The sequence below is a fragment of the Macaca fascicularis genome, chromosome 20, assembly GCF_037993035.2.
Source record: "Macaca fascicularis isolate 582-1 chromosome 20, T2T-MFA8v1.1".
NCBI lineage: Eukaryota > Metazoa > Chordata > Mammalia > Primates > Cercopithecidae > Macaca > Macaca fascicularis.
Genome location: NC_088394.1, coordinates 43,320,491 through 43,343,344, shown reverse-complemented (window position 1 = coordinate 43,343,344; position 22,854 = coordinate 43,320,491). Strand labels below are relative to the sequence as shown.

At 38.9% G+C, this 22,854-nt stretch overlaps 1 protein-coding gene across 1 annotated transcript in view; it reads left to right on the top strand.

The window, feature by feature from the left end:
- Positions 1-22,854, top strand: part of ITFG1 (integrin alpha FG-GAP repeat containing 1) — a 295,294-nt gene that overhangs the window by 27,470 nt on the left and 244,970 nt on the right. The window contains exon 6 of the mRNA XM_005591846.4: positions 5,028-5,122. Within this exon, the coding sequence (XP_005591903.2) occupies positions 5,028-5,122 (95 nt within the window). The remainder of the gene's footprint in view (positions 1-5,027; positions 5,123-22,854) is intronic.

Here is a 22,854-nt window from a genome sequence, read left to right as displayed (position 1 = left end):
GCCTTTTTATATGAGCAAGATTTCTTAGTGTTTATATCTATGAAAACGAAAAGTGAGAATAGACTGTATGCCTGGAAACTGTCTCATTCTAGCAAGAACGCATATTATTTTAAGGATAAATAAATTAATATATTTTAAAGCTTTATTCATCACTCTTAAAAATGCATTTCCAATAAAATTTTACCTTTGGCTTAATTATCACAGTAATAATATGTATTTTCATCAATTGTATGCTAATAGTTTAAATAATTCAACTTCAAAGAGAGTTTTTTTAAACACTGAGATCCATGAACAAAACCAATTATATGCAAACTGTATTTTGTACAGCAGTTCATAGACATATTTTGTCTTTGGAAAACTATCCCAGAACCAGCACTAAAAAGACTTCACATATAAAATCATTTTACATCATGATAAAGTTTTCTGAGAAAAATGGAATGGAAGTATAAGTTTAAGGATACAACGGAAAGATGTACAATTTCTGAATATTCAAGAAGACCTTCATGTGTTTTTTTTTTGTTCTGTTTTGGAATTCTTTTGTGGATGATGGGGGATGGATGACAATTCAGTTATGTTTATATTCTATTGGATGCATTTTTAAAGTAATCATTTTATTTTAAAATTTTAATAATTCTAATAGATTCAAATATTACCTATTTTGCAGCTATTTGTGCTGATGAAAACATTTAGATTGTTTTCTTAGAAATTAATGTGTTAGCTGGTATATGGTTTTTCAAAATTATTTTGAAGCATATCTGGGGCAAAGATGTTTGAAGACCACAGGACTAAAGAACTAGGCAGCCTGTAGAAGTAGATTCTTCTTCATGCCAGAGCCATTTCCTAGTAACTGCTTTTACCTGGATATCTTAAATAATGATATTCAATATAAGCTGATCGTTCAAAAGTGGGCAGATTAGCAGTCATACAAAGAACAGTTACTATAGGCGACCAAAAGCTACAGTTGGCATTAATTACATTTAAATTCATCATTTGACAAATGCTATTCTTTGAGATTAAGGGAGATGATGCCCACAAATTAGAACACTTTGACATAATTTTGTTTCTTTTGGGGCAAAAGCTAGTGATTGGAATTTTCTACAGAGGTCAAGGAATGTCAGTGAATACACTCAACATGGCTTAGAATGGCCCACTTTTTCTTCAGTTTCTCTTTTTTTGTAATCAGAACAGTTTTTATTTCTGACCTTAGCCTTCAAATGGAGTTGAGCACATATATGAAAAGGTTATACTTTATGTGAGTTCAGTTACTTGAAAAATATGGTATCTGCTTTTTACTGCTGAAAAACTATAATTTGTACAAAGAGTGACTTTTTTTTTTTTAGCTTTTAAGTTCAGGGATACATGTGCAAGATGTGCAGGTTTGTTACACAGGTAAATGTGTGCCATGGTGGTCTGCTGCACAGATCATCTCATCACCTAGGTATTAAACTCGGCATCCCTTACCTATTCTTTCAGATGCTCTCCCTCCAAACCCCTCCCTCTGAAAGGCCCCAGTTTGTGCTGTTCCCCCCACCCCATGTGTCCATGTGTTCTCATCATTCAGCTCCCACTTACAAGTGAGAACATGCAGTATTTGGTTTTCTGTTCCTGTGTCAGTTTGCTGAGGATAATGGCTTCCAACTACATTCATGTCCCTGCAAAGGACGTGATCTCATTCTTTTTATGGCTGCATCATATTCCATGGTATACATGTACCACATTTTCTTTATCCTGTCTATCATTGACAAGCATTTAGGTTGATCCTGTGTCTTTGCTATCATGCATAGTGCTGCAAGGAACATATGTGTGCATGGATCTGTGTAATAGAATGATTTTTATTCCTTTGGGTGTATACCCAGTAATGGGATTGGTAGGTCAAATGGTATTTCTGCCTCTCAGTCTTTAAGGAATCACCACACTGTCTTCTACAATGATTGAACTAACTTACACTCCCACCAACAGTGTAAAAGTGTGTTCCTTTTTCTCCATAACCTTGCCAGAATCTATTGTTTTTTGACTTTTTATTAATCGTCATTCTGACCGACATGAGATAGTATCTCATTGTGGTTTTGATTTGCATTTCTCTAATGATCAGTGATGTTGAGGGTTTTTTTCATGTTTTTTGGCCACAGGAATGTCTTTTTTTGAGAAGTATCTGTTCATGTCCTTTGCCCACTTTTGAATGGGGTATTTTTTCTTCTGTATTTGTTTAAGTTCTGTAGACTCTGGATATTAGAACTTTGTCACATGGATAGATTGCAAAACTTTTCTCCCATTCTGTAGGCTGTCAGTTCACTCTGATGATAGTTTCTTTCGCTGTGCGGAAACTCTTTAGTTTAATTAGATCCCTTTTGTCAATTTTTACTTTCGTTGTAATGCTGTTGGCATTTTCATCGTGAAATATTTGCCCATGCCTGTATCCTGAGTGGTATTGCCTAGATTTTCTTCTAGGATTTTTGTAGTTGTGGGTTTTCTATTTTAAGTCTTTAATCCATCTCGAGTTAATTTTTGTATATGATGTAAGGAAGGGGTCCAGTTTCCATTTTCTGAATGTGGCTAGCCAGTTCCAAAGAGCAACGTCAAAGGTAGAAGGATTAATGAATATTATTTTCTACTATAAATGTATTAACACTTTAGTTCTTATTGACAACTATATATATATATATATATTCAGTTTTTTATTCACTTCAGCTCTTGACAGCTATATATATATGTATGTATATATATATTCAGTTTTTATTCATCTTAAAATGCATCACAAAAACAAACAACTGTTCTTTCATTTTCTGTACACCTTTGGTAAACATCAGAACAGTAAATGGAATTCTCCAGTGCGTGACGTTTTGTTTCTGCCTTTTTTCACATAGTATGTTTTTAAGGATCATCCATTTTATACTAGTCTGTATTGTATTGGTAATTTATTCCTTTTTTAAGGCTTAATAATAGTCCATTGTATAGATATATGACATTTTTGTTTATCCATTTATCCCCTGTTGCGAATTTGTGTTATTTCCACTTGTGGGCTATTGTGAATAGCACTGCTAAGAGCATTCATTTTTCAAGTATTTGTTTGCTTATTTTTAATTATCTTGGATATATAGCTAAGTGTAGAAATGCAGGATCATATAGTAATTCTGTGTTTAACTTTCTGAAGAACTGCCAAACTGTTTTCCAGAGATCCTTTTAGTTCTTTCATCCATTCTGAGTTAAATTTTGTATGTAATGTGAAGTAGGGGCGTAAATTTATTCTTCTGCATGGTCCAAAACTTTAGAATTAAATTTGTAAAAGAGAATCATTATTATTTTCCACAATATTAGGAAACCTTCTATAACATTAATCATTTATTTTCTGATTCATTTAAAAAAAGATTAAAGATAATAAATATGACTGCTACAACTATAAAACCCTTAGAAGAAAACAGGTAAATTTTCATGGCTTTGCTTTGGGAAATGGATTCTTGATATGATACCAAAAGAACAAACATAAAGATGAAAAATTGATATATTGGACTTAATCAAAATTAAGAATTTGTACTATCAAGAAAGTAAAAAGATGTCCGGGCAAGTGGCTCATGCCTGTAATCCCAACACTTTGGGAGGCCGAGGCAGGCAAATTGCCTGAGCTCCAGAATTCAAGACCAGTCTGGCCAACATGGTGAAACCCCATCTCTACTAAAAAAAAAAAAAATACAAAAAATTAGCCAGGCATGGTGGTACATGCCTGTAATCCCAGCTACTTGGGTGGCTGAGACAGGAGAATCGTTTGAACCCCGGAGACAGAAGTTGCAGTGAGCAAAAATCGCACCACTGCACTACAACCTGGGTGACAGAGTGAGACTCTGTCTCAAAAAAAAAAAAAAAAGTAAAAAGACAACCCACAGCCTAGGAGACAAGTCATATACTGGCTAAAGGCCTAATGTCCAGATTATATAAAGAACTCTTAAAATGCACCAACAGGGACTGAGGGTAATGGTCTTGTAATCCCAGCCCTTTGAGAGGCCAAGGAGGGAAGATCCCTTTAAGCCAGGAGATCAAGACCAGTCTGGGCAAAAAGGCAAGACCCCGTCTCTAAAAATGGATGGATGGAGGGAGGGAGGGAGGGAGGGAGGGAGGGAGGGATGGATAGCAGTAAAGCAATACATAACATACATAACACAGTTTAAGAATGGAAAAATAATTTGAGTAGACTTTTTTCCAGAGAATATATACAGATGGCCAGTAACCACAGCAAACATGTTCAGCATCATTAGCTAGCAGGAAAATACAAATCAAACCACAGTGAAATACTGTATCACACCCTCTAGGATAGCTATAATAAAGTAAATGAACAAGAATAAGACAGGATTTGGAGATACTGGAATTCTATATTACTGGGTACAAATGTAAGATGGTGAAGTGGAAAAACAGTTCAACAATTCCTCAAAAAGTTAAACATATATTCCTCTATGACCCAACAATTCCACTACTAGGTATATAACAAAAAGAATTGAAGACATAGGTCCACATCAAAACTTGTACATTAATATTTATAGCAGCCAGAAAGTGGAAACAAGCCAAATCTTCAGATGAATGGATAAGCAAAATGTAAAAACCCAAACAATGGAATATTATTCCACCATAAAAAGAGCTGAGGCACTGATACATGTTTCAACATGGATGAACTTGAAAACATTATTCTAACTGAATGAAGCCAAACACAAAAGACCACATATTGTATGATTTCATTTATGTGAAATGTCCTGAATAGAGACAGAATGCAGATTTGTGGTTGCCAGTGAAGGGAAATAGAGTACACAATTTCTTTTTTGGTGTGATGAAAATGCTTTGGAGTTAAATAGTAGTGACAATTGTACACCGTGAACATACTAAAAACCACTCAAGGCACTTTAAGAGAATGAGTTGTATGGTATTTTGAATGTATCAATAAAAATAAATAAATTTTTAAGTGTTTTGCATGCAGAAATTTTTATTTTAAAATAATGCTCATTTGATGTTTACCTTAAGAAAAATATTTTTATTTTATTTTTTAGGAATTTATCATGGCATCCTGCATTGACCACTACAAGTAAAATGCGAATTCCACATTCTCATGCATTTATTGATCTGACTGAAGATTTTACAGCAGGTGAGTTGCACATGAATCTGGAATTGTTTTGAGTTGCCAAAGAAGTATGGGGTTTTATTTACTCTACACTTCATATTTAATTGCTAATGAAGTAAATGTTGAAATTAATGTTAAAAGGATGTTAGAAAGTTAGTGATTTAGAAACATGGAAAAAGTACTGACTGTAATAAGTAAGTCTTTAGCTATTGTCGTTTTTGTTGTTTGTTAATAACTGCCTCAGAATTTGAATTCTCTACTTTTTATGAAATCATGATAATTTCACCACATTTTGCCTGCTGTTTCTTTACCTTTTTTGTTAAAATTTTAAAAAATAATATGTACTACAAATTTAACGATAAGAAAAATCTTTAGCTTATGTACAAGAAGAATTTCACAGACTTTCAAAACTTATTATGGAAAATTGTAAACAGAAAATTGGACAGAATGTCATAATATATGCCCCATTAACCATCACCTGGCTTCAACAATTATTATATGGCCCGATCTTGTTTCCCCTGTAAATGCACCTACAAGTTCCTCCTATCCAAGATAATTTTAAATTAACCCCCAAACGTATAATTTCATTTTTAAATATTTCCATCTGTATCTCAAATTGTGAAGACTTTTTTATTTAAAACTGCCAGATCATTTTGAAACCTAAAAAAATTAAACAATAATTTCTTTTTTTGAGAGAGTCTCACTCTGTCCTCCAGGCTGGAGCACAGTGGTGCATGCGATCACAGCTCACTGCAGCCTCTGCCTCCCAGGCTCAAACTATCCTCCCACCTCAGCCTCGAGACCATTTAGGACTACAAGCATGTGCCATTATACCTGGCTAATTTTTGTATTTTTTGTAGAGATGAAGTTTCCCCATGTTGCCTAGACTGGTCTTGAACTCTTTGGCTCAAGCGATCTGCCCACCTTGGCTTCCCAAAATGGTGGGAGTACCAGCATGAGCCACCACACCCAATCAACAATTTCTTAATGTCATTGAATATCTAGTCGTTATTTAAATGCCCAGATTTTCTCCTACATGTTTTTATCAAATCAGGAAGTTAAACAAGGTTCATGCGAAAGTAGAGAAACCATCTGTGCTGTACACATCTGTGCTGTACAGTTGTGTGGATTTTTCAGATTGTATCCCAATGGAGTTAACATGTTACATGTTACTGTGTTCCTAGAGTCAGAATTTTTTTAATTTTTTTTTGGAGACAGAGTCTTGGTCTGTTGCCCCGGCTGTAGTGCAGTGACACTGTCTCCACTCACTGCAACCTCCACCTCCCAAGTAGCTGGGACTACAAGTGCATGCTGCCATGCCCAGCTAATTTTTTTGTATTTTAGTAGAGATGGGGTTTCACCATGTTGGCCAGGCTGGTCTCGAACTCCTGAGCTCAGGCAGTTCGCCCACCTTGGCCTCCCAAAGTGCCAGGATTACAGGCATGAGCCGCCGCGCCCAGCCACAGAATCAGAATTCTTTTGTGGGTGGTGGGAGTGGGAATATCAATAATATTTCCTAGGTGTTGCTGTATGTTTCAGCTCTCTCTTATGTGATATTAAAATTGATCAGTAGGTTCAGTTTTCCTCAGCATAGATCATCCATTACAGTATTCTCTAATGGTTAGGAGGTATGAATGATTATTGTCAGGCCCATTATTTCAATAGGAGTTGCAAAATTGTGACACACTGAATCTATCACTCTACTGCAGGTATAATTAGCTAAATTTTCTGTTAAAAGAGGGACCTGCCATGCTCACTTCTTTAGTCACCTGCAGTACAGTTGAGACAGGCAAGATAAATTATTGATTTCCCCACCCCCGCTCCCACTTCCCACCATTTTTTGTCAGCATTCAACACTTAACAGTCTGATTTTACAGTTACATTTTTATATAATGTACTAATTGCAAGTGAGTAAAGCAGGCCTGGTGGCTGTGAGATGCAATAAAACTTATTTTCTTTAAAAGTATTCCATGATGCAAAACCAAATTTTCATTGAGAAACAGGTAGAAAATACTATTGCATAATTTAAACCTCTTAATTCTGGATTGATTATGACTTTTGCTACAACATTTTCATTATTAACATAGTTTTCAAAGTTAAAAATATTTATTGCCCAAATACACTGTTGATTTTACTGAGTTAAAACCACAAATTTAACCTTTTATCTAGTAAATTTTTTAGGAATCTAAGATTCTAGGTACTTGAATATGTTTTGTATGTTTTGGTTGGGAAGAGAGGGGAGAATTTAAGAAAAGAAAACAGATTATTTTTAGTGTGGTTTATCTGGTATGCCAAATCACATGGAAACCTCAATAATAAGGTGTTGACTACATTGCAATGAAAGTTGTCTTAGAAGCTTACTTTTCAAGATGAGAACATTGTATATTTATAGGTTCATTTTTTAATCTTACTTTTGTTATACACACACATCCAAACTTTTGTTTCTTACAACTCCTTTTTAGAAAAAATCTACCTTAATGAAGTTTTAGAAATGTACTTTTAGTTCAATAGCATGAGACTTCCTTAAACAATACTGACTTTGCATTTAAGTAAGCTGCCACCATGGCTGCTGCTACCCATCTGCACAAGCAAAGTGAATGAAGGAGAAATAAGTCTTTCCTAGACATGCAAAAACTAAGGGAATTCATTACCACTAGAATGGCCCTACATGAAATTCTTAAGGGAGTCCTACATTTGGAAGCGTAAAGACAATATTTACCATCATGAGATCACATAAAAGTAGAAAACTCACCGGTAGCTTAGACACACAAATAAAAAAGAGAAAAGACTCAAATGTTACCAGTACAGAAAACCACCATATCTCATTGATAAACAATAAGAGATAAAGAATGAACAAAGGATACGTATGCAAAACAACCAGAAAACAATTCATAAAATGAAAAGAATAGGTCAGGTGCAGTGACTTACTCCTGTAATCCCATCATTTTGGGAGACTGAGTCAAGCAGATTGCTTGAGCTCAGAAGTTTGAGACCAATCTACATAACATGGTAAAACCTTGTCTCTATCAAAAATAAAAAAAATTAGCCAGGCATGGTGCCACATGCTTGTGGTCCCAGCTACTCAAGAACCTGAGGTAGGAGAATCACTCGATCCTGGGAGGCAGAGGTTGCAGTGAGCTGAGATCATGCCTCTGCACTTCAGCCTGGGTAACAGAGTGAAGACCTTGTCTGAAAAAAGAAAAAAGGAGAGTTGCTTCCGAGATGGCTAAATAGGAACAGCTCTGGTCTGCAGCTCCCAGAGAGATTGACGCAGAAGATGGGTGATTTCTGCATTTCCAACTGAGGTACCTGGTTCATCTCATTGGGACTGGTTGGACAGTGGGTGCAGCCCAAGGAGGGCGAGCTGAAGCAGGGTGGGGTGTCGCCTTACCCAGGAAGCACAAGGGATCAGGGGATTTCCCTTTCCTAGCCAAGGGAAGCCATGACAGACTGTACAGGGAAAATTGGGACACTGCCACCTAAATACTGTGCTTTTCCAACGGTCTTAGCAAATGGCAGACCAGGAGATAGATATCCTCCCGTACCTGACTTGGCGGGTCCCACGCCCACAGAGTGTTGCTCACTGCTAGCACAGCAGTCTGAGATCAACCTGTGATGCTACAGCTTGACAGTAGGAGGAGCATGCGCCATTGCTGTGGCTTGAGTAGCTTACAGTGTAAACAAAGCAGCCTGGAAGCTCAAACTGGGAGAAGCCCACTGCAGCTCAGCAAGGACTATTGCCACTACATTCCACCACTGGGGGAAGGGCATAGCAGAACAAAAGGCAGCGGACAGCCTCTGTAGACTTAAACATCCCTGTCTGACAGCTCTGAAGAGAGCAGTGGTTCTCCCAGCATGGTGTTCGAGCTCTGAGAACGGACAGACTGCATCCTCAAGCGGGTCCCTGACCCCCAGGTAGCCTGACTAGGAGACACCTCCCAGCAGGGACCAATAGACACCTCAAACAGGCAGGTGTCCTTCTGGGACAAAGCTTCCAGAGGAAGGATTAGGCAGCAATATTTGCTGTTCTGCAGCCTCCGATGTTGATACCCAGGCAAACAGGGTCTAGAGTGGACCTCCAGCAAACTTCAACAGACCTGCAGGTGAGTGACCTGACTGTTAAAAGGAAAACTAATAAACAGAAAGGAATAGCATCAACATCAACAAAAAGGACATCCACACCAAAACCCCATCTGTAGGTCACCAACATCAAAGACCAAAAGTAGATAAAACCACAAAGATAGGGAAAAAAGAAACCAGAGGGGAAAAGCTGAAAATTCCAAAAGCCAGAGCACCTCTTCTCCTCCAAAGGATCGCAGCTCCTCGCCAGCAAGGGAACAAAATTGGATGGAGAATTAGTTTGACAAGTTCACAGAAGTAGGCTTCAGAAGGTTGTTAATAACAGACTTCTCCCAAGCTAAAGGAGCGTGTTCTAACCCATCGCAAGGAAGCTAAAAACCTTGAAAAAAGGTTAGACGAATGGCTAACTAGAATAAACAGTGTAAAGAGGACGTTAAATGACCTGATAGAGCTGAAAACCATCGCATGAGAACTTTGTGACGCATGCACAAGCTTCAGTAGCTGATTCAGTCAAGTGGAACAAAGGGTATCAGTGATTGAAAATCAGATTAATGAAATAAAGTGAGAAGACAAGGTTAGAGAAAAAAGAGTAAAGAGAAACGAGCAAAGCCTCCAAGAAATATGGTACTATGTGAAGGATGAAATCTACGTTTGATTGGTGTACCTGAAAGTGACGGGGAGAATGGAACCAAGTTGGAAAACACTCTTTAGGATATTATCCAGGAGAACTCCCCCAACCTAGCAAGGCAAGCCAACATTCAAATTCAGGAAATACAGAGAACACCACAAAGATACTCCTTGACAAGAGCAACCCCAAGACACGTGATTGTCAGATTCACCAAAGTTGAAATGAAGGAAAAAATGTTAAGGGCAGCCAGAGAGAATGGTCAGGTTACCCACAAAGGGAAACCCATCAGACTAACAGCGGATCTCTTGACAGAAAACCTACAAGCCAGAAGAGAGGGGGGAGAATATTCAACATTCTTAAAGAATTTTCAACCCAGAATCTCTTATCCAGCCAAACTAAGCTTCATAAGGGGAGGAGAAATAAAATTCTATACAGACAAGCAAATGCTGAGAGATTTTTCACCATCAGGCCTGCCTTACAGGAGCTCCTAGAGGAAGCACTAAACATGGAAAGGAACAACCAGTACCAGCCACTGCAAAAACATGCCTCATGGTAAAGACCATTGATGCTGTGAAGAAATTGCATCAATTAATGGGCAAAATAACCAGCTAAAAGGATCAAATGACAGGATCAAATGCAAACATAACAATATCAATCTTAAATGTAAATCGGCTAAATGCCCCCAATTAAAAGACACAGACTGACAAATTGGATAGAGTCAAGACCCGTTGATGTGCTGTATTCAGGAGACCCATCTCATGGGCAAAGATGCACATAGGCTCAAACTAAAGGGATGGAGAAAGATCTGCCTAGCAAATGGAAAGCAAAAAAAAAAAAAAAAAAGCAGGGGTTGCAATCCTAGTCTTTGATAAAACAGACTTTAAACCAACAAAGATCAAAAGAGACAAGGCCACTGCATAATGGTAAGGGGATCAATTCAACAAGAAGAGCTAACTATCCTACATATATATATATGCGCCAATATAGGAGCACCCAGATTCATAAAGCAAGTCCTTAGAGACCTACAAAGAGACTTAGACTCCCACACAATAATAATGGGAGACTTTACCACCCCACTGTCAATATTACACAGATCAACAAGACAGAAGGTTAACAAGAATATCGAGGACTTGAACTGAGCTCTGGACCTAGCGGACCTAATAGACATCTACAGAACTCTTAACCCCAAATCAACAGAATATACATTCTTCTCGGCACCACATCACACTTATTCTAAAACTGACCACATAATTGTAAGTAAAGCACTCCCACAGAAATACAAACTACTATCCGAGAATACTATAAACACCTCTATGCAGAAAAACTGGAAAATCCCGGAGCAAGATAGCCAAATAGGAACAGCTCCAGTCTGTAGCTCTAACACAGGCCACACAGAAGACGGGTGATTTCTGCATTTTCAACTGAGGTACCGGGTTCATCTCACTGGGGAGTGCCAGACAATCGGTGCTGGTCAGCTGGTGCAGCCCGACCAGCTAGTGCTGAAGCAGGGCGAGGTATTGCCTCACCTGGGAAGCACAAGGGGGAAGGGAATCCCTTTTCCTAGCCAGGGGAACTGAGACACACAACACCTGGAAGATCGGGTAACTCCAACCCTAATACTGTGCTTTACCAAGGGTCTTAGCAAACAGCACACCACGAGATTATATCCCACACCTGGCTGGGAGGGTCCCACGCCCACAGAGCCTCCCTCATTGCTAGCACAGCAGTCTGCCATCTAACTGCAAGGCAGCAGCGAGACTGGGGGAGGGGCGCCCGCCATTGCTGAGGCTTAAGTAGGTAAACAAAGCTACCGGGAAGCTCAAACTCAGTGGAACCCACAGCGGCTCAAGGAGGCCTGCCTGTCTCTGTAGACTCCATCTCTGGGAAGAGGGCAAGCTAAAAAAAAAGCAGCAGAAACCTCTTCAGATGCAAATGACCCTGTCTGACAGCTTTGAAGAGAGCAGTGGATCTCCCAACATGGAGGTTGAGATCTGAGAACAGAGAGACTGCCTGCTCAAGTGGGTCCCTGACCCCTGAGTAGCCTAACTGGGAGACATCCACCACTAGGTGCAGACTGACATCCCACAACTCACATGGCAGGGTACACCCCTGAGACAAAGCTTCCAGAGCAAGAATCACACAGGAACACTTGCTGTTCAGCAATATTCTATCTTCTGCAGCCTCTGCTGCTGATACCCAGGCAAACAGGGTCTGGAGTGGACCTCAAGCAATCTCCAATAGACCTGCAGCTGAGGGTCCTGACTGTTAGAAGGAAAACCAACAAACAGAAAGGACACTCACACCAAAATCCCATCAGTACATCACCATCATCAAAGACCAAAGGCAGATAAAACCACAAAGATGGGGGAAAAGCAGGGCAGAAAAGCTGGAAATTCAAACAATCAGAACATATCTCCCCCTCCAAAGGAACGCAGCTCATCGCCAGCAACGGATCAAAGTTGGATGGAGAATGATTTTGACGAGTTGAGAGAAGACGGCTTCCGTCCATCAAACTTCTCAGAGCTAAAGGAGGAATTACGTACCCAGCGCAAAGAAACTAAAAATCTTGAAAAAAGAACGGAAGAATGGCTAACTAGAATAATCAATGCAGAGAAGGCCATAAACAAACTGACAGAGAGAAAAACCATGACACAAGAAATATGTGACAAATGCACAAGCTTCAGTAACCGACTCTATCAACTGGAAGAAAGAGTATCAGCGATTGAGGATCAGATGAATAAAATAAAGCAAGAAGAGAAGTCTAAAGAAAAAAGAGGAAAAAGAAATGAACAAAGCCTTCAAGAAGTATGGGATTATGTGAAAAGACCAAATCTACGTCTGATTGGGGTGCCTGAAAGTGAGGGGGAAAATGGAACCAAGTTGGAAAACACTCTTCAGGATATCATCCAGGAGAACTTCCCCAACCTAGTAAGGCAGGCCAACATTCAAATTCAGGAAATACAGAGAACGCCACAAACATACTCCTCGAGAAGAGCAACTCCAAGACACATAATTGTCAGATTCACCAAAGTTGAAATGAAGGAAAAACTGTTAAGGTCAGCCAGAGAGAAAGGTCGGGTTACCCACAAAGGGAAGCCCATCTGACTCACAGCAGATCTCTTGGCAGAAACTCTACAAGCCAGAAGAGAGTGGGGGCCAATATTCAACATTCTTAAAGAAAAGAATTTTCAGCCCAGAATTTCATATCCAGCCAAACTAAGTTTCATAAGTGAAGGAGAAATAAAATCCTTTACAGACAAGCAAATGCTTAGAGATTTTGTCACCACTAGGCCTGCCCTACAAGAGATCCTGAAGGAAGCAGTAAACATGGAAAGGAACAACCAGTACCAGCCATGGCAAAAACATGCCAAAATGTAAAGACCATCGATGCTAGGAAGAAACTGCATCAACTAATGAGCAAAATAACCAGCTAATATCACAAAAGATCAAGTTCACACATAACAATATTAACCTTAAATGTAAGTGGACTAAATGCTCCAATTAAAAGACACAGACTGGCAAATTGGATAAAGAGTCAAGACCCATCGGTGTGCTGTATTCAGGAGACCCATCTCACATGCAGAGACACACATAGGCTCAAAATAAAGGGATGTAGGAAGATCTGCCAAGCAAATGGAGAACAAAAAAAAGAAGAGGTTGCAATCCTAGTCTCTGATAAAACAGACTTTAAACCATCAAAGATCAAAAGAGACAAAGAAGGCCATTACATAATGGTAAAGGGATCAATTCAACAGGAAGAGCTAACTATCCTAAATATATATGCACCCAATACAGGAGCACCCAGATTCATAAAGCAAGTCCTTAGAGACTTACAAAGAGACTTAGACTCCCATACAATAATAATGGGAGACTTCAACACCCCACTGTCAACATTAGACAAATCAACAAGACAGAAAGTTAACAAGGATATCTAGGAATTGAACTCAACTCTGCACCAAGCAGACCTAATAGACATCTACAGAACTCTCCACCCCAAATCAACAGAATATACATTATTCTCAGCACCACATCGCACTTATTCCAAAATTGACCACATAACTGGAAGTAAAGCACTTCTCAGCAAATGTAAAAGAACAAAAATTATAACAAACTGTCTCTCAGACCACAGTGCAATCAAACTAGAACTCAGGACTAAGAAACTCAATCAAAACCGCTCAACTACATGGAAACTGAACAACCTGCTCCTGAATGACTACTGGGTACATAACGAAATGAAGGCAGGAATAAAGACATTCTTTGAAACCAGTAAGAACAAGGATACAACATACCAGAATCTCTGGGACACATTTAAAGCAGTGTGTAGAGGGAAATTTATAGCACTAAATGCCCACAAGAGAAAGCTGGAAAGATCTAAAGTTGACACTCTAACATCACAATTAAAAGAACTAGAGAAGCAAGAGCAAACACATTCAGAAGCTAGCAGAAGGCAAGAAATAACTAAGATCAGAGCAGAATTGAAGGAGATAGAGACACAAAAAACCCTCCAAAAAATCGATGAATCCAGGAGTTGGTTTTTTGAAAAGATCAACAAAATTGATAGACTGCTAGCAAGACTAATGAAGAAAAGAGAGAAGAATCAAATAGACGCAATAAAAAATGATAAGGGGATATCACCACCGACCCCACAGAAATACAAACTACCATCAGAGAATACTATAAACACCTCTACGCAAATAAACCAGAAAATCTAGAATAAATGGAAAATTTCCTGGACACTTACACTCTCCCAAGACTAAACCAGGAAGAAGTTGAATCCCTGAATAGACCAATAGCAGGCTTTGAAATTGAGGTAATAATTAATAGCCTACCAACCAAAAAAAGTCCAGGACCAGACGGATTCACAGCTGAATTCTACCAGAGGTACAAGGAGGAGCTGGTACCATTCCTTCTGAAACTATTCCAATCAATAGAAAAAGAGGAAATCCTCCCTAACTCATTTTATGAGGCCAACATCATCCTGATACCAAAGCCTGGCAGAGACACAACAAAAAAGGAGAATTTTAGACCAATATCCCTGATGAACATCGATGCAAAAATCCTCAATAAAATATTGGCAAACCGAATCCAGCAGCACATCAAAAAGTTTATCCACCATGATCAAGTGGGCTTCATCCCTGGGATGCAAGGCTGGTTCGACATAGGCAAATCAATAAACGTAATCCAGCATATAAACAGAACCAAAGACAAAAACCACATGATTATCTCAATAGATGCAGAAAAGGCCTTTGACAAAATTCAACAGCTCTTCATGCTAAAAACTCTCAATAAATTCGGTATTGATGGAACATATCTCAAAATAATAAGAGCTATTTATGACAAACTCACAGCCAATATCATACTGAATGGGCAAAAACTGGAAGCATTCCCTTTGAAAACTGGCACAAGACAGGGATGCCCTCTCTCACCAGTCCTATTCAACATAGTGTTGGAAGTTCTGGCTAGGGCAATCAGGCAAGAGAAAGAAATCAAGGGTATTCAGTTAGGAAAATAAGAAGTCAGAGTGTCCCCGTTTGCAGATGACATGATTGTATATTTAGAAAACCCCGTTGTCTCAGCCCAAAATCTCCTTAAGCTGATAAGCAACTTCAGCAAAGTCTCAGGATACAAAATAAATGTGCAAAAATAACAAGCATTCTTATACACCAGTAACAGGCAGACGGAGAGCCAAATCAGGAATGAACTTCCATTCACAATTGCTTCAAAGAGAATAAAATACCTAGGAATCCAACTTACAAGGGATGTAAAGGACCTCTTCAAGGAGAACTGCAAACCACTGCTCAGTGAAATAAAAGAGGACACAAATGGAAGAATATACCATGCTCATGGATAGGAAAAATCAATATCGTGAAAATGGCCATACTGCCCAAGGTCATTTATAGATTCAATGCCATCCTCATCAAGCTACCAATGACTTTCTTCACAGAATTGGAAAAAACTCCTTTAAAGTTCATATGGAACCAAAAAAGAGCCCGCATTGCCAAGACAATCCTAAGTCAAAAGAACAAAGCTGGAGGCATCACGCTACCTGACTTCAAACTATACTACAAGGCTGCAGTAACCAAAACAGCATGCTACTGGTACCAAAACAGAGATACAGACCAATGGAACAGAACAGAGTCCTCAGAAATAAAACCGCACATCTACAGCCATCTGATCTTTGACAAACCTCAGAAAAACAAGAAATGGGGAAAGGATTCCCTATTTAATAAATGGTGCTGGGAAAATTGGCTAGCCATAAGTAGAAAGCTGAAACTGGATCCTTTCCTTACTTCTTATACGAAAATTAATTCAAGATGGATTAGAGACTTAAATGTTAGACCTAATACCATAAAAACCCTAGAAGAAAACCTAGGTAATACCATTCAGGACATAGGCATGGGCAAGGACTTCATGTCTAAAACACCAAAAGCAACGGCAACAAAAGCCAGAATTGACAAATGGGATCTAATTAAACTAAAGAGCTTCTGCACAGCAAAAGAAACTACCATCAGAGTGAAAAGGCAACCTACAGAATGGGAGAAAATGTTTGCAATCTACTCATCTGACAAAGGGCTAATATACAGAACTTACAAAGAACTCAAACAAATTTACAAGAAAAAAACAAACAACCCCATCAAAAAGTGGGCAAAGGATATGAACAGACATTTCTCAAAAGAAGACGTGCATACAGCCAACAGACACATGAAAAAATGCTCATCATCACTGGCCATCAGAGAAATGTAAATCAAAACCACAATGAGATACCATCTCACACCACTTAGAATGACAGTCATTAAAAAGTCAGGAAACAACAGGTGCTGGAGAGGATGTGGAGAAATAGGAACACTTTTACACTGTTGGTGGGATTGTAAACTAGTTCAACCATTATGGAAAACAGTATGGCGATTCCTCAAGGATCTAGAACTAGAAATACCATATGACCCAGCCATCCCATTACTGGGTATATGCCCAAAGGATTATAAATCATGCTGCTCTAAAGACACATGCACATGTATGTTTATTGCGGCACTATTCACAATAGCAAAGACTTGGAATCAACCCAAATGTCCATCAGTGACAGACTGGATTAAGAAAATGTGGCACATATACACCATGGAATACTATGCAGCCATAAAAAGGATGAGTTTGTGTCCTTTGTAGGGACATGGATGCAGCTGGAAAGCATCATTCTCAGCAAACTATGGCAAGAACAGAAAACCAAACACCGCATGTTCTCACTCATAGGTGGGAATTGAACAGTGAGATCACTTGGACTCGGGAAGGGGAACATCACACACCGGGGCCTATTATGAGGAGGGGGGAGGGGGAGAGATGGCATTGGGAGTTATACCTGATGTAAATGATGAGTTGATGGGTGCTGACGAGTTTATGGGTGCAGCACACCAACATGGCACAGGTATACATATGTAACAGACCTGCATGTTGTGCACATGTACCCTAGAACTTAAAGTATAATAAGAAGAAGAAGAAAAGAAAAACTAGAAAATCTAGAAGAAATGGATAAATTCCAGGACACCTACACCCTCCCAAGACTAAACCAGGAAGAAATTGAATCTCTGAATAGACAAATTACAGGCTCTGAAATTGGGGCAATAATTAATAGCCTGCCAACCAAAAGAAGTCCAGGACCAGACAGATTCAAAGGTGAATTCTACCAGATGTACAAAGAGGAGTTGGTACCATTCCTTCTGAAACTATTCCAATCAAACAAGAGGGAATCCCCCCTAACTCTTTTTATGAGGCCAGCATCATCCTGATACCAAAGCCTGGCAGAGGCACAACAAAAAATGAGAATTTTAGGCCAATATCCCTGATGAACATCAATGTGAAAATCCTTAATAAAATACTGACAAATCATCTCATGCTAGTTAGAATGTCGATCATTAAAAAGTCAGGAAACAACAGATACAGGAGAGGATGTGAAGAAACAGGAACACTTTTACACTGTTGGTGTGAGTGTAAGTTAGTTCAACCATTGTAGAAGACAGTGTGGCAATTCCTCAAGGATCTAGAACTAGAAATACCATTTGACCCAGTAATCTCATTACTAGATATATACCCAAAGATTATAAATCATGCTACTATAAAGACACATGCATGTGTATGTTTATTGAGGCACTATTCACAATAGCAAAGACTTGGAACCAACCCAAATGTCCATCAATAATAGACTGGATTAAGAAAATGTGGCATATATATACCATGGAATACTGTGCATGTCCTTTGTAAAGAAAAGGATGAGTTCATGTCCTTTGCAGGGGCATGGATGAAGCTGGAAACATCATTCTAAGGAAACTATCACAAGGACAGACACCGCATGTTCTCATTCATAGGTGAGAGTTGAACAATGAGAACACGTGGACACAGGGAAGGGAATATCACACACTGGGCCCTGTCGGGGGATTGGGGGGCTGTGGGAGGTATAGCATTAGGAGAAATACCTAGTGTAAATGACAAATTGATGGGTGCAGCCAACCAACATGGCACATGTATACCTACGTAACAAACCTGCACGTTGTGCACATGTACCCTAGAACTTAACGTATAATAAAAAAAGGAGTAACTTTTTTTCAAATATAACCTTAATTGTAAATGGCTTAAATTTTCCACTTAAAAATATAGACTGGCTCCTCTGGGCGTGGTGGCTCACCCTTGTAATCCCAGCACTTTGGGAGGCCAAGGCAGGCAGATCATGAGATCAGGAGATCAAGACCATCCTTGCCAACATTCTGAAACTCTGTCTCTACTAAAATACAAAAAGTTAGCTGGGCGTGCTGGTACGAGCCTGTAGTCTCAGCTGCTTGGGAGGCTGAGGCAGGAGAATCGTTCGAACCCGGGAGGCCGAAGTTGCAGTGAGCCAAGATCACACCACTGCTCTCAAGCCTGGCGACGGAGCAAGACTCCATCTCAAAAAACAAAGCAAAACAAAACAAAGCAAAAATTATATATATGTGTGTGTTTAGACTGGCTAAATGGATTCTTTTAAATGACCTACCTAACTTAATGCTGCCTACAAGAAACTCCCTTCACCTGTAAAAACATGTATAGACTGAAAGCTAAGGAGTGAAAAGAGATATTCCGTGAAAACAGAAACCAAAAATGAGCAAGAGTTCTTATACGTATATTCGATGAAAGGTAATTGAACAAAAAAGAGACATATAAGGTTTTTATATAATTATAAGGAGAACAATTCAGCAAGATAATATAATCTTAATATGTATGCATCTAACAGTGGAGCACCCAGATACATAAAAAAAATATTGTTATATCTAAAGGCAGAGATAGACTCTGTCTTAATCCATTTGCGTTGCTATAAAGGAGTGCCTGAAGCTGTGTAATTTATAATGGAAAGGGGTTCATTTGGCTCACAATTCTTCATGCTTTACAAAAAAACGTGGCACCAGCATTTGCTTCTGGTAAAGGGCTCAGACTGCTTCCACTTGTGGTGGAAGGTGAAAGGGAGCTGATATGCACAGAGATCATGTAGCAAAAGATAGGACACGAGAGAGAGAGGGAAGTACCAGTCTCTTTTTAGCAGCCGGATCTGGAGGATATTTTTATGGAAATTAATGCAGAAGTTACTCATTACCTTGAGGATGGCACCAAGACATTCATGAGGGATCTGCCCCCATGATCCTCACACTTCCTCTTAGGCCTACCTCCAACATTGTGAATCAAATGTCAGCATGCTTTCCAAACTATAGCAGACTCCATCCAGTACTTTAATAGTTGAGCACTTCAGTCTCACACTCTCACTGTTGCACAGATCATCTAGACTGTCAATAAAGAAACATTGGATATAAAATGTACATTAGACCAAATGGGCCTAACAGACATTTACAGAACATTTTATCCCACAGCTACAGAATATGTATTTTTCTCATCAGAATATGGGTACTTTTCCAGGATAGACCAAAAGTTAGGCCACATAAAAAAAAGTCAACCAATTTTTAAAAATTGACATCATATCAAGCATCTTCTCATGCCATGGTGGAATATAACTAGAAATCAATGACAAGAGGATCTTTGGAGACTGTACAAGTACATAGAAATAAAACAACATGCTCTTGATCAACCATATACTCAATAGATTAAGGCAGGGCATGGTAGCTCATCCCTATAATCTCAGCACTTTGGAATTTAGCTGCAGTGAGCCATGATTGCACCATTGTACTGCAGCCCGGGCAGCAAAGCAAAAGCTGGTCTCCAAAGGAAAAAAAAAAAAGAGAGGAGATAAAGAAAAAAAGGTGAAAGAATCTGCCCAATAAGACCTGAAGTAGGGCGGGCGTGGTGGCTCACACCTACAGTCCCAGCACTTTGGGAGGCCGATGTGGGCAGATCACTTGCGATCAGGAGTTCGAGACCAACCTGGCCAACATAGTGAAACCTCATCTGTACTAAAAATATAAAAATTATCCAGGTGTGACTGCAGGCACCTCTAATATCAGGTACTTGGGAGGCTGAGGCAGGAGAATTGCTTGAACCTGGAAGGCGGAGGGAGCAGTGAGCTTTGTGCCACTGCACTTGAGCCTGGGTGACAGAGTGAGATTCCATCTCAAAAAAAAAAAAAAAAAAAAGACCTAAAGTAAGGCCGTGAAAGTGCAAGGGAACAGGTGCAGTGGCTCACACCTATAATCCAAGCACTGTGAGGGGCCAAGTTGGGTGGATCACTTGAGGTCAGGAGTTCAAGACCAGCCTGGGCAACATGGCAAAACCCTGTCTTTACAAAAAAAATACTAAAAAATTAGCTGGACTTGGTGTCATGCTCCTGTAGTCCCAGCTGCTTGGGAGGCTGAGATGGGAGGATTGCTTGAGCTCGGGAAGCTGAGGCTGCAGTACGCAATGATTATGCCACTGCACTTCAGCCTGGGTGGCAGAGTGAGACCCTGTCTCAAAAAAAAAAAAAAAAGAAGAAGAAAGAAGTCCCTTAAGGCCAGGTGATCAAAGCCACAATACACTATGATTGCAGCTGTGACTAGCCACTGCACTCCACCTTGGACAACATCGACAGACTCTGTCTCTAAAAACAAACAAAAAAACTTAGCAAGCCAAATCCAAGAACATGTCAAAAAGAAAATACAACATGAACTAGTGGGATTTATCTCAGAAATACAAGGATGGTTCAACATATGCATATTAGTAGATAAAAATAGATGTGCTCATGGATCATAAGAAATATGACCATATTTCCAAAAGCAATCTACAAATTCAATGTAATCTCTATCAAAATAACAATGGCATTCTTCACAGAAATGGGAAAAACAATCCTAAAATTGTTATGAAAGAACAAAATACACTGAGTAGTCAACAATACTGAGCAAAAAGAACAATTCTGGAGGCATCACACTGCCTGAGTTTAGCATGTGCTACAGACATATACTACAAACCTATAGTAACCAAAACAAAATAGAACTAGTATAAAAACAAACACAGACACAAAGACCAGTGGAACAGAATAGAGAGCCCAGAAATAATTCCACAGCCAACTGAATTTTGAGAAAGGCACCAAGATTATACATCATGGAATAGAAACTTCCTTTAATAATTAGTGCTGGAAAAACTGTACATCAGTATGAAAAAGAAAGAAATTAGTCCCACCACCGTGATACACACAAAAAAAAAATCAACTCAAAATGAATGGCCCAAAGCTATAAAATTACTAGAAGAAAACATAAGGGAAACACTTCAGGATGTTGGTCTGGGCAGTGATTTTACGGCTAAGAGTTCAAAAGCTCAAAAGCAAACAAAAAACAAAAAAAGTTTCAAAAACAAAAAGAAAGATAAACAGGACTACATCATGCTAAAAAGCCTCTGCACCTCAAAGGAAACAATCAGCGGAGTAAGAGACAACCTGTATAATGGGAGAAAATATTTGGAAACTATTCATTAGACAAGGGACAAATATCCATAATATACAATGAACTCAAATAATTCAACAGTAAGAAAGCAAATAATCCTATTGAAAAGACGGCAAAGGATCTGAGTAGACATTTCTCAAGAAAAGACATACAAATGGCCAATAGGTTTATGAAAAAATGCCTAACATCTCTAATCATCAGTGAAATTTAAACTGCAATGAAATATCTCACTCTTATTCAAATGGCTGTTACCAAAAAGACCAACAAAACAAAATCTCAAATGCTGCTGAGGATGCAGAGAAATGAGAACACTTATACATTGTTTGAAATGTAAACTAGTACAGCCATTATGGAAAACAGTTATGACTGTTTCTCACAAAAGCTAAAAATAGAACTACCATACCATCCAGCAGTCACACCAGTGGGTATTTATCCCAGGGAAAGGAAATGAGTATATCGAAGGGATATCTGTACCCCCATGATTATTGCAATAGTACTCAAAATAGGCAATATATGGAATCAACCTGAGTGTCCTTCAGCTAATGAATGGAAAAAGTGTGGCATATATACACAATGGAATCATATTCTGCCATAAAAAAAGAAAGCCTGTTATTTGCATCAACATGTGTATTGAGGTCATTATATTAAGTGAATTAAGCCATGTACAGAAAGTCAAATATCACAAGTTCTCATTCATATGTGGGAGACAACAGTGTATTTGAGGGAATGGATGGGATATTCATGCAGGCAACCGGTTTCAGTTTGTCCCGAGAGCCTGAAAAACAGATCAAGGTCAGAGCCTAAAGTCTAGGGTTCTTCCAGATTGTTGAAGCCATGAAAATGGCTGAGCTTCAATGAGGTGAACTTCTAGTGGTAAGGACAGGAGGCTATGAACTCAATATTTATTTTATTTTATTTTTAATTATTTAAAAGTAGTATAATTAAGGTAAGAAATTAAAACAGTTCAAAAGTGTATAGAGGAGAGGCAACTACTGTCTTCATTTTCTTCTTCCTGAAATGTTCTTTGCAGATACATGCACATTTTCCTTTTTTATCCAAATGGAATTGTTTATAGAATTGTGATTCTTTCTTAATTCAGATATATTAGTATATTGACACATATGGATTGACCTGGGTTTTTGTTGTTGTTTTGGGATTTTTTGTGTGTT